Consider the following 16,382-nt stretch of genomic DNA (forward strand, 5'->3'; position numbering starts at 1 on the left):
GGGGATCTTCAAAGAGGACCCACCCTCCAGCTGAGCCCAGATCAGCGTTCCCTAGCTGGGGAATGTAAACACGCTCCGTGGGGCCCCAGCTCTGTGGCCTGCTGCTAGCTGCTCCCAGAGTTCAGGCCAACTCCTGGGCAAGACCCAGGTGTCTGCAGGGACAGCTGTACCATCCTGGGGGTGGGAGGTGTGGGAAGCTGGTCCTGGTTCCTGGGTTTCCAACTGCATCGTCTGGTGTTGACTTGAAAACCGCGAGGAGTCGGCCTCCCCTGCTCTCTGGTTGAGGCCCCCAAGGCGCAGTCAGGTGCTCCCAGGCCCCAGGCCTCTACCTTTATAGCTGCACACGCCGTGTTCACAAGGCTGGTGCCCTAACTGTGCGCCACACTGTGCAGCAGAGACTCCGGCCCGTGCTCTGCTGGGGTCCTGGACATGACTCTCCGTGGATGGAGACTGCTCACCAGTCTTGAGACTCGTCTTCCCCGGTTGTCCTCGAGCGGCAGTCGATCCCACGCCGGGGACTCTGGACTGCTGGTCAGGGACTCGAGGGTCACCTGCTGCGGGGGCCGCACTTGGTCCTTCCCTCAGGGGCGGGGAGGGTGACGGCTGCCCTCACCGAGAAGGCAGGTGGGTCTTTCTTTTTAGGAGTTCTGCACGTTTAGGAGATGCACCTTTTTAGGAGTTTCACACCTACGAGGAAATGTGATTCTACGTGAAACGTGGGTCAAGGGCAAGGAACGTTTAAAGTTCCCTTATTAGTTCTTGTAGTGAGGTTATGTGTTTTGATGTCTCTGTGGCTCTGTTACTATAAGTCGTGTTGCTCAGGCCCCGGTAGTTGACTTTGGTAAGGAAGCGTGAGGGTCTGGTGAGAACCTGAGTCCCACCCTGGAGGGGCCGGGGGTGGACGTCAGTTGACAGCTGGGCCCGTGGTTTCTGTGTGGTCGTCCTGGGTCGTCACCCTTGTCAGCGCAGTTGCCTCACTGCCTCCCCCTCCTTTCTAAATCCCACCCTACTCGGCCTCTGCGGGACCTCTTCTGTCCTCCGTGGAAGCAGATCCTCCCCATTATTAATGTGAGAGGTGCCCGGGGTGGGTGTGTGACAGGGTCCCTGCCCTCAGCGTGCAGGGCCTGGCGCGGGGACCACCCAGACTCCAGGAGGGCAGTGGAGCGGCACCCGGTGTCAGCCCTGCCCGAGCTGCGCCTTTCCTGGCCTGGGGGAGACCAGTGGCTCTGAGAGGTCAGCACGCTGACGGGGCCCGCCCTCCAGGAGCCCCAGGCCGGCGCGAGGCAGGCCGTGAGCCGGGGCTCTGGTCCCCGACGGCGAGCACCAGGGACGCCGGCAGTCGGCAGGGGTGCGGCTGGGCCAACCTGGAGGAGGGCCACCGAGGCTGAGGCCTGGTCCCGGTGCTCCGTCTAGCCTGAGGCCGACGAGCGCCCCGCACACCTAGCAGCCCTGGCACGGCCTTCGTGGTGCTTCTTAGGGCTGGAAAATGTGGCCCCTCCCGAGAGCCCCTGGGCGGCTGCCTGACGGCAGCCGGCTAGGCAATAGGGCGGCCCCTCCGGCTCTCAGGTGTCCCGACGCTCGCCCGACAGCGGCCTGCCCTCCCCTGCCCCGTGGCCGTCTTCTCATCCTGGCCTCCATGTGCGAGGGACCACCGACCCACGGTGGTGGGCCACGAGCCTGGCTGTGTCTCTTCCGTGTCCGAGCCGGCGGCTGTGGCGAGGATGCCGCCCTACGGACGCGCCGCACGGGCCCCGCTGCCCACTCCGATTCCGGCGCCGCACTGCCCCGCGCTGCCGCTGCTCTGCAGCCCTCGCCAGCTCAGCTGCCCCGGCTCTCGCACGGCCGCTCCAGCCGCGGGTGGGGAGACGAGGGCACGCCCCCACCCCCGCTACGGGGCACGCGCATGCAGGGGGAGCACGGGCACGTGGGGGCTCCGCACCTGGGCGCCTCCCCCAGCAGCAGCAGCGCGGATCGTTGCGGGGATTGTAGGTTAACCCACGATGTGCGTAACTGAGGTTCGTCGCGGCCCCGGCTGTTCAGCCACGTGGGCTCTTGTGTCCAAGAGAAACAGGCGCTGAGCCTGCTTATTCTCTGCACCACACGAGGGTGCAGGGCGAGCGGGTAGTCGTGGGCGAGGTCGCCCGCGGTGCCCGCGGGACCTGGGAAGGGGCCCCGATGGCTGGCCTTGTGCCACAGTCTTTACGGAGTGATTTCCTGCACTTGAGTGGGATTCCCGGTGGCCACCAGGCCCGGTTTAGAGAGGCCGGGGTCCAGGGGATAACAGACCCCTGACCAGAGCAGACAGCTGGGGCTCCGTGCGGCCCGGCAGCCTCATCAGAGCGCCTCCCAGCTCCCGGGGATGCTTCGGCAGCTCCGCTTTGCAGGTGGGAAGACCAAGGCCCCGAGAGGAACTGACCTACACAGGGTCCTGCCACGCTCGTGGGCTGGAGCCCAGGTCAGTACCAGGTCGGTGGGCTTTGGTGGCCCCTCGTGCTCCCTGTCCGTCGTCTGCGGTGGGCGCAGCGCCTCAGCCTTTGTGCAGCCCCGCCCGTGGGCCCCAGGCTGCTCCCCCGCTTGGATAGGGCGGGTTTCCCCGTGGCCGTCTGAGCGGTCCTGGAGGGGAAGAGCCAGCGTGGCTACAGGGCCGCGTCCGCTCGGTGGTTTTCTCGAAGCTGGATCTTCCCTCGGAGCCGAGGACGTGGAGGAAGTTGATGGGGGGAGCCCGTGCGACGCCCAGTCGTCGTCTGACTTTGGGAGGCCGGCCTCCGCGGTGCAGCCTCAGAGGCTCCTTCCCAAGGCGTCAAGTCAGCGCTCCCCAGAGTCAGGGGAGCACGTCACCCAGCTCTGCTGACGAAACTTTTCTGCCACACTTTTAGCCCAGAAGAGCTCACGGTCCGGCTTCCAAATAACGCAATCAATGACGATATTCTGTTACTTAGAAAAAGCTGCTCCGCTGTAGTCACGTGTGCTTTTATTTGTGTGAACTGCGTGTGTGTATGTGTGTGTGTGGTCTAAAACACACGGATCACATCAGAGCCGTACACTGAAGTGTTCCAGGTGCGTGTGAAGAAATGATGAGATGTCTGGGAGTGAGGGGCGGACGGGGAGATGGGCCACACCATTGGACACAGGGGGTCACCACACTTCCCTTAATAACAGAAAGAGGAGAAAAGAGGGAGGGTGGTGGGCCTGAGCACGTCCCGGGGCCGCCTGCTGGGACCTGCGTCCTGCCCCATGTGCGCTCACCCCTCCACTCCTCCTGCAGGAGGGGGTTCACAAAGCAGGACTCGCTGTCTTGCTGACGGTTGGCGGGGAGCCTCTGTCATGCCCTGTCCCTCGAGGGAGCCCGTCGATCGCTGCCAGACTGAGCACTGCTGCTGCTGCTGCTGCCGGGTAGGACCTCGCAGGCACGCACCTCGAATCTGGGGTTAGGAGGGGAAAGAACCAGAGTTTTTATTCTGGGAGTTTATTTTTTCTTTTCGCAAACCTTTAATCGACATTAAAAATAGTGCACGTGGGGCTCCCCTGGTGGCACAGTGGTTAAGAATCCGCCTGCTGATGCAGGGGACACGGGTTCGAGCCCTGGTCCGGGAAGATCCCACATGCCGCGGAGCAGCTAAGCCCGGGCGCCACAACTACTGACGCCCACGCGTCTAGAGCCCGTGCTCTGCAACAAGAGAAGCCACCGCAATGAGAAGCACGCGCGCCGCAATGAAGAGTGGCCCCTGCTCGCGGCAACTAGAGAAAGCCCCCGTGCAGCAATGAAGACCCAACACAGCCAAAAATAAATTAGTTAAACTAATGAATTACTTAATTTAAAAAAATAGTGCACGTGACACAGTGCTTCCTGGAGAGCAGGAGCAGGGCCGCTGGAGGGGTGCATGGCCCGGGGTTTCCTCTCAGCAGCCCGTGCCGGGGGCATCCCGGAGCCTGCTGGCCACCTGCCATTCAGGCGTGATGCCAGAAGCCAGGGCACCATCCCCACTACAGTGAAGGGTCCCAGGCCCAGGTCTGGCCGAGCCACGTGGGGAAGGCAGTCTGCCCCGTGCCAGGATCCTGCCCGAGGAATCGGGGGGGGGGGGTTTACCCCACGTGACCTGTGGAAATGATGGGGGCTGGGTCTGGCAGGCTCCCCTATACAGAAAAGCGTGGGCTCAGGGCCGAGGCTAGACGCTGGACATTCGTGCAGGCTGGTTCCCCACCCATGGCCTTGCTCCCTCTGCCTTGGATGGATGGCCATCGCTGAGACGTGCAGTAGATTTCAGGACGCAAGATCAACATACAGAAGTCAACCGTATTTCTGTGCGTTCGCTATGAATGCTGAAACTGAATTTAACATGGCAGTGTGGTACCATTCCTACCAGCCCAGCCTTGCTGCTGGTTTTCCGTACCCTTTGGGCATTTGCACTCTTCGTGGAGCAGGTTTTTCCACGCAGGAGCTTTTGTTCAGGGGTAAGTTAGGGTTTTTCAGGTGCCTCCTTCCTTATTCTCTTTCCTAACCCTATGCAAGCACCTCTGGCCTCCATCATCTCCTGGGATGCCGGAGGGCTGCCACCCAGGCTCTTGGGCCCAGGGGTAACGCCTCCTAGAGGGAGACCGCACTCTAGTTCTCTGCCGTGGCCTGAGGTGTGGGTGGGCGTGCTTGGTGGAAGGCAGGGGGAGGTGAAGGGGAGAGGGGGGAAGGACTGTTGCTCCTCGGAGCTTGGTAAGGAGGGTGGGCCTAGGGCTTGGCAAGCGCCACTTATGGCAGGTTTAGAAATTTGCAAATAAATCTGTTTATTAATGGTAAGCAAAAACAGACAGTGTGGTATTAATGGAGGGAGAGACACGGATCTGAATAGAGACCCCAGAAACTGTCCCACGTCCGCACCTTGATTTTCAGCAGAGGTGTAAAAGTAATTCAGTGGAGAGTCTTTTCAACAAACCGTGCTGCAGTAATAAGACATACACAGGGGAAAAGTGTGTTGATTCCTTGGGCTCTTCTATGTTGACCGTCATGCCATCTGTAAATATAGGCAGTTGTATTTCTTCCTTTCCAATCCGAGTGCCTTCGCTTGCACTTTCTTGCTTTCTTGCCCTGGCTGGAACATGTAGTGCTGTGTTGAATAGCAGTGGTGAGGGTGGGTCTCCTCACCTTGTTCCCAAGCTGGTGGGGGGAGGGGCAGTTTTACATGTTACATACCAAGTTGAGGAAGCTCTCCTCTATTATTAGTTTTCTGAGAATGTATATCATAAATGAGTTTTGAATTTTGTCACACGCTTTTTCTGCATCAGTTAATATGATCATGTGATATTTATTCTTCAGCCCGTTGATATGATGGGTTTATTAGATTGATTCTTGAAAACTGACCCAGCCTTGCGTCTGTGGAATAAACTCTGCTTGGTCATGGTGTATAGTTTTTTTAATGTGTTGCTGAGTAGGATTTTTGCATTTACATCTATGAGAGATTTTGGTCTATATTTCACTTTCTCTTTCATTCTTTTTCCTTTGGTACCATTTTTGTCTGGCTTTGGTGGCAAGGTAACACTGGCCTCCCAGAGCAAACTGGGAAATGGTTCCTTTGCTTCCGTTTTCTGGAAGAGCTTATATAAAATCGGTGTTAATTCCTCTTTAAGTGTTTAATAGAATTCCAGCGAAACCATCTGGGCTTGGACACAAGGTTCTGGAGTCAGGCCTGCCATAGCTTTAGTGACAGCCAGGCCCTGCGATGGCCGTCCCTGGAGGGGCTGGCGGGCCGGCTGCACCAAGACCTTGAGCAGCACTTTGCTTCCTCTTGTTGTGGCCGACGGCGGACCCTGCTCCCCTGGGGCTGGGGCTCCCCCCGTACTCACACGCGCACTCACGATTTCCACCCGCCAAATGCTTCCAAGCAGGGCCTGACCCGCTGGCGGGGCCACGTGTGAGGGAAGGGGTTTGTGCGGGAGCTCTGGGGGCTGCGAGCAGATGCGGGCATCCAGGCGGGTGTTCCAAACCCCCTGCAGCATCTCCTGTGATTGCACCAGTGGTTGGTTCTCGGGAGGTGCCAAGCCCGGGAACACTGTGCTTGCTGATGAGCCGGACGTTCCGGCTAATAATGTCTGCGTGGGACATATTTGTTCTTTGCTGAATGACTCCGAATGATCCCCATGATCTTGGGGTGCTGGTTTCGAGAACTTGTTCTTACTGCCTCGGGGGAGGCTTTGGTGGCAACTTCATGCTTCTGGAACACCAGCTCGGCAGAGCTGTTCCGCTCTGCCCCCCACGCCCCCAGCCATCCTGGCTTCTCCTCTGCTTCACGTGGGCCTCTGTGCCCCCTCCCCGGGATGTGGCTGCCTGCTCCCTTTGCCTGGACCACCTCTCTCCCAAATATCCACGGCTGTGACCTCACCTCTGGGTCTCAGGTGTCACTGTCCTGACGCTGTCTCCTTGACCTCCGTCCTCCTCCAGCCATTTTAAATGACAATGTAAGTCAACCGACTGTCTGTCTGTTGTCCCTAATTTCCTCCTTAGTATTATAGCCTTACGGGGCAGTCTAACTATGGCAGGGGGGTCTTAGTTCAGGCTGCTGTCACAAAATGCCGTAGGCTGGGTGGCTTCTAAGGAACCGATGCCTTTCTCACGGTTCTGGAGGCTGGAAGCCCAAGACCAAGGCACTGGCCGTTTTGGTGTCCGGTGGGTTCTCTTCCCTGATCTCCTTGCTGTGTCCTCACGTGGTGGAGGGGTGAGGAGCTAGCTCTCTTAGTGACAGCCAGTGCCCTCCCTTATGAAGGTACTGATCCCCTTCACGAGGCCCCCATCCTCGGGATCTACTTACCTCCCGAAGGCCCCACCTCCTAGTGCCATCGCGGGGTGGGCGGTAGCATCATGATGTGTGAGTTGTGGGGGCACGGGAACATGGTTTGTGGTAGCAGGCGTTCCCCACAGTAAGCTTAGCACTTAGAAGAACATCTCATGTGAAGGTGTTGCTTAACAAATGTATGTGGAATGCATCCAGGTCTGTTATGTGCCCATGCTTCCTGGCCGGGAGCTGCTGGGCCAAGTTGCATGGGGTTCTAGGGCCTCGGTGGCCCCTCAGAGGTAGACCCAGTGTGCTGCTGCCGGGGCCACACGGCAGGCAGGCCTCTCAGCCACACCGTCCCACTCCACCAGCTGGACTCTGGCCACGAAGGCCCTCGGGGCTGGACCAAGTGCCCTTTCTCTTGGGGTCCCTACAGGTAGCCCCAGGGTGCACTGAGTGGCCCTGTACCTGCTGCTGTGTGACACAGGCCAGAGACAGACAACCAGGGGGTAGCACAGCCCAGCAGCACCTTCTGGGGGTGAGCCCACCTGCCTCTGTGTGAGGGCTTGCGGGGGCAGAGTGTGTCCTGCAGGCAGGTCCCTGGGCAGAGAAGGGGCTGGGAAGGAGCTGGGTCGGGAGCGGCAGACCCGGCCCGTTTCACACCCTTACGTCGTCCGCACAGCGTAGGTAACAGGGCGGCTGGGAGCGTGAGACAAGCGGGCACTGCGCTGCGTGTCCCTGTGTGTGGTGTCCGCCCCTCACCCTGCCCCAGGCCAGCTCTTCCCCTCCTGCTCTCTCCTTTGTCCAGCCTCCCACGGTGGCCCATTAGAGTCACCAGAATAGTACCGTGAAGAAACCAGATTGGGGGTTCTTGGGTTGCAGGGCTGACACAGGAAATGCACTGGGAAATCAGCACGCAGATCCTCTATGACTCTGGGACCTTGGGAGGTCCTCATCGGGCTGGGAAGCTGGGACACCCACACCCGCCAGCCAGCGCACGGCCTCAGCACCCAGGGGACAGCGTGTCCTCACGCCAGGGTGCCGGAGCAGCCCCCCGAAACCAGCCCCGCCTCCAGAGCCTGCTGCAGGCCTTGGGCGGGTTCAGCAGGCTCCGGCTGCGGGAGCGTGGTTTTCCTCGGACTATAAAAATTGATTTGCAGTATTGTCTTAGGAGAAGGACACCTTCATTCATTTACTCCGTGAGCCTTTATTGAGCACCTGCTTTTTGCTGGGTGGGTCTGCGGTGGGCAGACCCGGCCTTACGCTTGTGGAGCTCAGTTTGGGGGGGGTGGAGCTCTAGGGGCTCTACACAGCGGGTTCAGCGGGTGAGGCAGAGAAGGCTTCCCCGAAGCTGAGGGTTGACAGGCGCTGGAAGTGAGCGCTCCAGGCAGGGGAAGCGCATGCGCAGACGCCCTGGGAGGAGACAGCAGGCCAGGTTACCCGGCTGCAGGGGGTGGAGATGGGGGGTGGGGACCGAACCTGTGGTCGGCAGACGCGTCCGTGTTAACTGCACCGCGTGGTTTTCCTGCCTCCCCTGTGGGGACCTGCCAGGGAGCCGGGGCCACCGCGCCGTGAGGAGAGCCACAGGCAGACCCCTGGGCGGGGGCTCAGCGTCTGCCACTCGGCGGCCGAGCTGTGGGCCGGGAAGTGCCCGGAGCCCTGGGCTGGGCCTTCCCCTGGCCCGGAGGTCCCTCCTCCTCCCCTCCCCCTCCCCCGCCCGGGGCCGCGCAGCAGCCGCCGCCCACTCGGCCTGGAGGGGAGGGGTGGTCCTCGACCCCCGACCCCCGTGCAGGGCCGGCCCCGCCCACCTCCTGACCCCGCCCCGCCAGGAGTCCCGCCCACACGCCCAGCCGCGTGCTTGCGTCACCGCCCAGCCGGCTGGATCTGGTTCCAGCCGAGCCTAGCCGGCCTGACATGCGCAGTGCGCGGGGGCTGCGGCGGCCGGGAGGTGCCGCGCTCCCGGGCACACCTGGCGGCCTGGGACGCGGAGGTCAGTGCGCCGGGCCGGGAGCGGGCCGTGGGGGCTGGGGGGCGCGAGGGTCCGTTCTGCAGGGCGGGGCGGGGTCTCGGCGGCGCCCTGGAGACCCGAAACCGGGGTGGGGGCGGGGAGGAGGAGGGGCCCGGCCCGCTTAGTCCCGCTTCCAGACGAGAGGGTCCGGAGCGCCCCGCCTTCCGGGCCCGGGGTCCTGAACCGCGGACAGGCTGCGTGGGGCCGGGGCTCTGAGACGCGACTCGACGCGCCTCCCTCTCCCCGGTCGAGGCCTTGGGTGCCCGCCGACCGTGGGCTGCTTCTTCCATCCCGGGACCCACGCCAGTCCCCTGGGCTCTGCCGGCCCCACCTTCTCTCTGTAAGAACGGGGAGTGGTCTGGACCACGTCGCTGCCCCCTCCCCCCAGGCTGGGCTGTCATCACCGTTGGCGACCCGCCTTCGGGGCCTTTATAGCCGGAGGCCTTAGCCCTGCAAGGTCCACCGCCACGGAGCGCATTGAGTGTCAGGGCTTGGGGGCGGAACCCACCAGGGCATCTACCATTTTGCTTGTGAAATTACCTGGGTATGCGTAGCTCTTTGCTTGGCAATGTGAGTGTTTAGTCTTTTAATTCATTGTTACACTCAGGAATTCTTACAAAGTGTGGGGGGTATTTTCCTAGTGTGATGAAATGACTTTGGAAGTTACACTTAACAGCGGATGGAGCACAGCGGATGGAGCTGACGTCGTGAGGTGCTACATGCACGTTTAACGAAGCCTTTGGATTTTCCTGTTTCCTTCTTTTGGAGCCACTAACATGTTTTGTTTTGTTGCCTGAAGAGCCTGCAGCCTGGTGCCTGTGGGGCTGGAGGGCAGCTGGGCCCCTGTAAGGCCCGCGGTGGAGGTGGGTTAGGACGCGGCCCCAAACGGGTATATCCACTCTGTGCCCGGTCGTGCAGTTTTCTCTCCCAAGGACGCAAGGTGCAGAAGCCGCTGGGGAAGACAGTCCAGAGTCTGCAGGGTTGACACGGGGTGAAAACAATTGAAAATCTTGAGCAAAAGTGGGATTGTTTTTGCTTTGAGGGAAGCAGCGTCGGACGCTGTGGGAAGCCTGGCACCCCAGGCCCACCTCGAGTATGGGGGGGAGAGAGGTCTTTGTGGTCTCGTGGTATGCTTTTCATTAAAATGGCAAGATCAGTACTGTCAGATTAGGAACGACTGTCTGCTAGTCTTTCAGAAGTTGCTGGAAGTTACGCTCTCTGTGTGTTAAACGTTATGTCTAGACTCGCAGCTCGTTCGCTTGATGTTCGCTCAGCTCTGCCCACGCTGGCTGTCCATCTCCCGGAACTGCATTTCCAGGTTACACACAAAATGCAGCCTGAACTCCTGGTCAGTCACACGTTCCCAAAATGGAAGGAAAGCAGCTTCTTGCAGGGAGGAGGTGGGCGTGGCCGGGGCCTGCAGAGCCAGGGGCAGCTTCTCTGAATACACGAAGCAGACCCTGTGTGACCTTTGCCTTCCGATAACGGGACAGTCCACATTAGGCTGTTGACCGTGCAGAGCGCAGCTGGGCCCCAAGCCTGTGTTGGCCTCTCAGCAGCGAAAGCGATGGGGAGGGTTGTACATCATCCTCCTGCCTAGAACCAAGGAGGGCCCACGGGCTGGTCCTGCGCGTGGACATCAGAGCTCCTGCAGAGGCCAACCAGCCAGGGCCTGTTCGCTCCCTGCATATGGGCGAGATCAACCCAAAAGCTTAGCCGAGATTCTGGGAAGCAGTGAGAGCAGGTGGCCCTTGGGATCTGGGGGCCACGAAGGCCTGTGCCGTCTGCAGCTAGGAGGGGGTGTGGGGTCCTGGCCCTGGGCCACTGTCCTGGGCCTGCTGGTGGGAGACCTTGGGGCTGTGAATGAAGGTTTCCAGTGGGCAGTGGGGGTGGGTGACAGTCTCGTCCTGTCCTCAGGAGGCCTTAAAGACTGGGTGTGTAGGAGCCAGGTTCCTGCTAAAAGTCAGCCAACGAAAGCCACCCCCCATAAATGCCTGGTAAGAAGAATCGGTGGACCTCCTCAGCCCACCCCCGCCCCGGGGCTCATGGGGAAGCAGGGTAGCTGGTCTGGAAATGGAAGTGCTGCCAGGGGAGGGGTAGGTCGTGTGGCCCTCCTACCAGCTTCGTTCCTGCTGGGCTGGAGCTCTCCCTGATGGAATGTGCTGCATCTTCTCTGTTCTCCTGCCCCCTCTGCCGTGGGGTCTGCGGTCTCAGCTAAGACCTCAGTGGCCCTGAGGTCCCCGTGCCGCACCTCAGCAGCACGTGACCACCCCGCCCCCAGCCTGTGGTGCCCATGTTACACCTGAGCCGGGTGCTTCTCACCCTTCCCCCACAGGCCTGCGGCAGCTCGGCCACAGCTCAGCCTGTGTCCCCCAAGGCCCCAGGCCCGGGCTTGTCAGACACGGTGCCTGGTGGGGGAGGTGCTGGGTGCACCAGGTTCCCGCGTCCAGGCCCTGGGCCTCGCGTGCTGGTGCTGACCTGCCCGTGCACCTGCTGGCTTTGGCTCTCCTTTGACCGCGTGTCCCTGCGGCCTCTCCCCCCGGCTCCTCCCTAGACCGCAGCCTCTGAAGGGAGCCGAGGGATCTCCCCCATCCTGGCTCTCCCCCGAAGCTGTAGCCTGGCTTTGCTCCATTGTCCATCCAAGGGCAGGAACGGATGGACAGCCTGTGAAAAGGTAAAATGAGTAAATATCTCAGGACTTTCTGCTTCCAGAAACGAATTTGATCTCTGTAAACACGGTTCCTGTCTCAGGGCAGTTAAACCAGGCCTCCTGCTGTCTACAGGCCAGAGGGGGTCCTGCCCGCCCCGCCTCCTGTTGCAGGTGTGGGTCTTGCAGAGAGGCTGTCCTTGCTGGCCGTGACCCCCGTCCAGAGGAGATGAGAAGTTGATCACAGCACGGCCTCGGGAGAGCCAGGAGTCCTGCCGTCATCCAGGCTGAGGCTCTGGGTGGTCGTCTGCTCCCTGGCTTTGGCACCCCGATCTGTGTTTCGTGTGTCTTCTGGTTTTTCAAGTGCACGGTGGCACGTAACACACATTCATTTGAATCCTTGGGTTACGAGAGAAGCAGAATGGAAGTTAAGTCTTCTGGTCGCCGATGCCCCCGGCCCGCTGAGCGTGCAGCCGTGCTCAGAGTTTTTTGTTCTGAAGCTGGTCTCTGACAAGGGCCAGTGTCTCCAGCCCAGGTGGGGGGCAGGTCCTGCCGGCAGCCAAGGCCACAGGCTTTGAAACGGTTGATGTGGAAGACCTTTCCCAGAGCCCTGGCCTGTCCGCAAGGGCCACCGTCCCTCGGTGGCACAGCCCCCCGCCTGGGCCGTGGCCGTGGCGACCCCCCCCCACCCCTCGAAACCCTCACCTCTTCCTCTGTAACCCAGGAGCTGGGCTCCAGCGGGATCCGCGTGTGTTTCTGGCCAAGAGCGTCTGACGGTTTCGTCATGATGTCCAAGACCCACGTGGAAGGGGACCAGGGGGTGATGGGCTGGGAAGGGGAGAGACGTGGGCCAGGGAAAGGACGCCCTTCCTCCCAGGGCTGTGTGGTGGTAGAGCCCAGGGCTGCAGGCGGGGCGGCGCTGGGCAGGTTTCTTGGGGGCTCCTTCTCACTGATTCTGGGACCCACTGGGGTTGAGCGTTTCCTTGTGCTGTGCGTGTTGACAGCAGACCACAGTGGCCCTGGCGGGCGGGGGCGGGGCCGGGCTGTCACGTACTGTACGGGGACCTCTCACAGCGTCACCTCACGTGGATCTGCCCTGGGGGCGGTAATGAAGCGCGGAGGCTGTATTTTGTGATCTGGTATCTGTTTCAGCGTGGGCCCCTGTGCTTGTGTATCCTGGTTCAGGCATTTGAAAACGTCTGGTGTCTGCAGCATCTGGATGGAGGAGCTGTGCCCTGCTCTGAACGGCCGCTCAGCCCGGGGCAGCCGCTGTCCCTGTCCTCCAGGAGCTCACTTACCTCCGGCCGTGCGCTCCTTGAGGCCAGAGCCCGTGTCTGCCTCAGCACCGGCACCGGCAGCAGCAGCGGCAGCTCTGCAGGGCACCGGGCCCGTCACCCACGGCCCACAGCGCTCGCAGCGTCCCTGCTTGCCCGGCCCAGCCGCTCGCTGGGTTGATCAGAGCAGCGTCCTGCGTTGTGTGCATGCTTTCTGAAGTTGTTTGGAATTGGGTTGGTTTTTTTTGGCGGAGCTGCGAGGCTTGTGGGATCTCAGTCCCCTGACCGGGGATTGAACCCGGGCCGCAGCAATGAAAGCCCGGAATCCTAACCGCTAGGCCACCGGGGAACTCCCTGGAATTGGTCTAGTTTTAATCAGAGTACTGCAAATAAAATGAAGAGAGTACATATCACTGTTTCTATTTCTGAATTAGCAGAGGAGACTCAGCATCACTCACAGGTTGGGGGAATGAGCGTTTAAAGAATCTAACAATTTGTAACTGAAATCTTAGTGTCTCCTGTGTGTTTCTGCTCTTGTTCTGCAGGGAAGTTGTGGGGGGGAAGGCTCATGGCGTCTGTGTTGTCCTTCACGTTGCGTCTAGTTATTTAAAAAGACAAAGTTTTACTTAAATATTATAGGAAACACTCCCTCTTTTGTTCTTCATCGTTTTCAGGAAAGGAAAAAGGAATTGATTGGCTACCATGAGTTTCCCTTTTGACTTTTAATAATTGCAGTAATGCTCCTGGTTAAGGTTTAGTTTTCAAGCTGAAGCAGTGTCTCAAAGGAGCTGCAGGCGGGGACTGGGCGTCCTGCCCGCGGATGCCTGGCTTCAGAAGCGGAAGGAAGAGGGGGCTGTGTGGCCTGGGGAGGCGCCAAGTCTGGGACCAGTTTCCTCTTAGGTGCCCTCCCTTCCACCCCTGAGCTCCCGTCGCTTCAAGGTTCAGCCGGCTCCATGGGACTTCCGGGAGAGAAGCCGGTGCTTCTGGCCTCAGCGGTGTTTGGACGGAGACCTGTGGTTAAGGATCACTCTGGGGGGGGGTGCCTGGCGGGGACCTGCGCTCTGACCACCTCTGGAGAGTCGCCGTGCCCTTGGGGACGCTGTCTGGCCTGTGGACAGACAGCTGAGCCGAGTGGCTGGACTGCTTGTGCTGCCCGGGCCCCTGCCCCCGCCACCTCAGGGTCACTTTGAACCTAAACCCAGCCCTCACACTGGGGTCAGGTCACGCCTTACAGCTCATCCCTGGTTCAGGCTTATGTTTCATTGGCAAGGATTTTTAACGCACACCTTTCTGGTCCCCTAATTCTGTGCTTGATGGGTTTCGCCTGGACGGAGTGGGTGGGTTAGGGGCCCCACCCCGGCCTCCGCTGTCAGCAGGCTGGCCGATGACCCTGTCCCTGTGTGTCGGTGGTCAGCAAGGAGCAGCCCCCCCGACCCTGGCCGGGAAGTCCCGCCGGGGGGTGGTCCCTGCACTGCTGGCTCCAGCCAAGTGCAGCCTCCTCCTCAAGCACGTCCGCGGCCACCACTGCCCAGTGGTACTTGCCGGGTGATAGAAGGGAAGCTGGGCCCCGACGCTGAGTCCGATGCTCTTTGAAGTAGGAGGCTTCTGAGGAACACGTGGGTGACGGGCACTGCCCTCTCCCCACCGTGTTGGCCCCTCTGAGCCCACGCCCCTGGGGCTCCCCCAGCTCTGCTGGCATCAGGATCAGAGATCCCGTTGTCAGTCGTCCCCTCCCCCCCCCACCCCCGCCTCCCAGCTGAGCAGGACCTGGCTCTGGGCCTGAGCTCGGAGGCGGAGAGAACGGCCCCTGCACGGAGCCCCGGCAGCACGGGGCTCAGAACTGCCTGGCTCCCCGCGCTTCTCCTCCTGAGCTGGTGGGGGACCAGAGGGTCTGCAGGCAGGAGGCCCCCTCCCGGGCTACACTGTCCCCCGCAGCTGTGTAGTGTAACCTGTGAGCACGAGGCAGCAGGGGCCCCCCAAACATGGCCCGTCTCAGGCCACCCCAGCTGACCTTTCCTTCCTTGGCTCCCCCACAGACCCGTGACCCCCAGTGTGGAGAGCCAGACCCCCACCCCTTCCTGTGTGTTGGGGCCTCCAGGCGAATCCAGTTCAGAGCCCTGGGCAGGAGCTGATTAGAGGGTCCGAGCCAGGCCAGTGGGAGCCCACACGGGAGGTCGGGGAGGTTGTGGTGGTCTAGGCGCCCCTCCCAGAGTGGGGCCTGAAAGGCCCTGGGGGGAACCACAGTGGTACAGAAGGGTCCCCAGGACCGCCCGCCTCCAAATGCACACACAACTCGAGAAAGCCTGACACGTGGTCGGGGTGCAGGAGGACCCCAGAGAAGGAGAACCGACCCATCTAGTAGACGGGCTCCTCTGTGCCCTCCCGGGCTCTGTGCCGGGCCTGCCCCACCCTCCTGGGTCAGCCTTGGTTCATAGAGGAAGACTTTGCTCCCTGAGACTGGAGGGAAGGAAAAAGGTGGCTGGAAGAGAGGCCCGTTTGTAACCTGGGACACCCTCACAAGGCAGTGGGGACGGGGGGCCACTTGTGCCCGGTCGATGGAGCGTTGCAGGACGCCTGCCCTGTCAGTGTCTCCTGATGGCCCCCGCCCACAGGCCAGGGACCGAGGCTGTGGTGCTACTCCCTGAGTCTTGGCCTCAGCCCCCCACCCCCGTAGTGTCACCGGCAGGGGCAGGGCAGGCCTGTCCCCATCACGGAAATGGCTGGGGAGGTGCGAGGCAAGGGGTCCCCCCGTGGTGGCAGCGGTCCCACGGTGACCGTCCTTCCAGAGCGTCCGTTTTCATCTGCATTCCTGGCCAGTCCCCAACGGAGGAACTGGAGACTGAAGTCCAGTCTGGGGCGCCAGTGGTCGGTGCCAGCCGCGCTTCAAGGGATCACGGAGGGAGAGGGGGTCCCCCTGCGCATCCTGCTGGTGCTTCCAGTGCCTTGAGGTTGCAGGGCCCCTGGGCTCCCCGGGGTCCTCCTATAGGGGCAGGGTTGTGGGTTTTCACTTTCTGGTTCTGGCTGGGGTGTGACCGGCGACACTGCCTGTCTCGGGGGCAGGGCAGGGCCAGTGGCCAGAGCACGAGGCCCGCCAGGGGTCCAGGCGCCCTGCTTGTGGACAAGGGCTGATGGGCCTCCTGGCCTGAAGGACCCGAGCCTGTCCTTCTTCAAAGCAGAGGGTTCTCTGCCTGAAGTGAGCCTGTGGAAACCGTTCCAGATCGAGGTCATGCCGTTTCTGCTCTGCGTCTCTTGCCCAGAGTCACGGGGCTGGATGCTTCCTTCATGTAGTTGTGTTTTCTCTCTGTCGCTATTCCCGTAAGAAGTCAGCACGTTTCCTTTTGTTTTGTTGTTTATTTAGTGCATTTCCTGGATGTACTCAGTGCCTATGTTGCCCAGAGGCCGGTAAGGATTTAAGTGCTAAATGCGCCTTTCATCACCGTGTGCTGCGTTACTTAATACGGTGCGCGCAGGCGTTCACGCGTGGATGCAATTTGTGCCTGGACTCCAGGGCCCTCCCGGCTCCACCGCGGTCCTCCAGGGTCCCTGGGGCCCTCCAGGGTGGCCGTGGCTTACCAGCTTGGGTGCACATCCTATCCTGCCAGAGGCCTTCCACGCCGGTTGACTTGTTTTTGTGCCCTTTGAAACATAGCCTGAAGCGCTCTAATTGGAGAGGGGACTATGTTGCTGAAGCTTAA

At 61.0% G+C, this 16,382-nt stretch overlaps 1 protein-coding gene across 7 annotated transcripts in view; it reads left to right on the forward strand.

The window, feature by feature from the left end:
- C15H7orf50 (chromosome 15 C7orf50 homolog) overlaps positions 1–16,382 on the forward strand; it is a 97,091-nt gene that overhangs the window by 70,330 nt on the left and 10,379 nt on the right. Inside the window, exons 1-2 of one of the 7 annotated variants that reach the window (XM_060123951.1) lie at positions 8,983–10,166; positions 10,684–10,763. The exons of 5 other annotated variants lie outside the window; for them this stretch is intronic. In XM_060123951.1, coding sequence (XP_059979934.1) covers positions 10,001–10,166; positions 10,684–10,763 — 246 coding nt within the window. In that variant the 5' untranslated portion in view covers positions 8,983–10,000. Of the gene's footprint in view, positions 1–8,982; positions 10,167–10,683; positions 10,764–12,598; positions 14,385–16,382 lie in introns of those variants that run through there. One more of the 7 variants, XM_060123956.1, reaches the window with a different exon arrangement.

This window comes from Lagenorhynchus albirostris, chromosome 15, assembly GCF_949774975.1.
Source record: "Lagenorhynchus albirostris chromosome 15, mLagAlb1.1, whole genome shotgun sequence".
Classification (NCBI taxonomy): Eukaryota; Metazoa; Chordata; class Mammalia; order Artiodactyla; family Delphinidae; genus Lagenorhynchus; species Lagenorhynchus albirostris.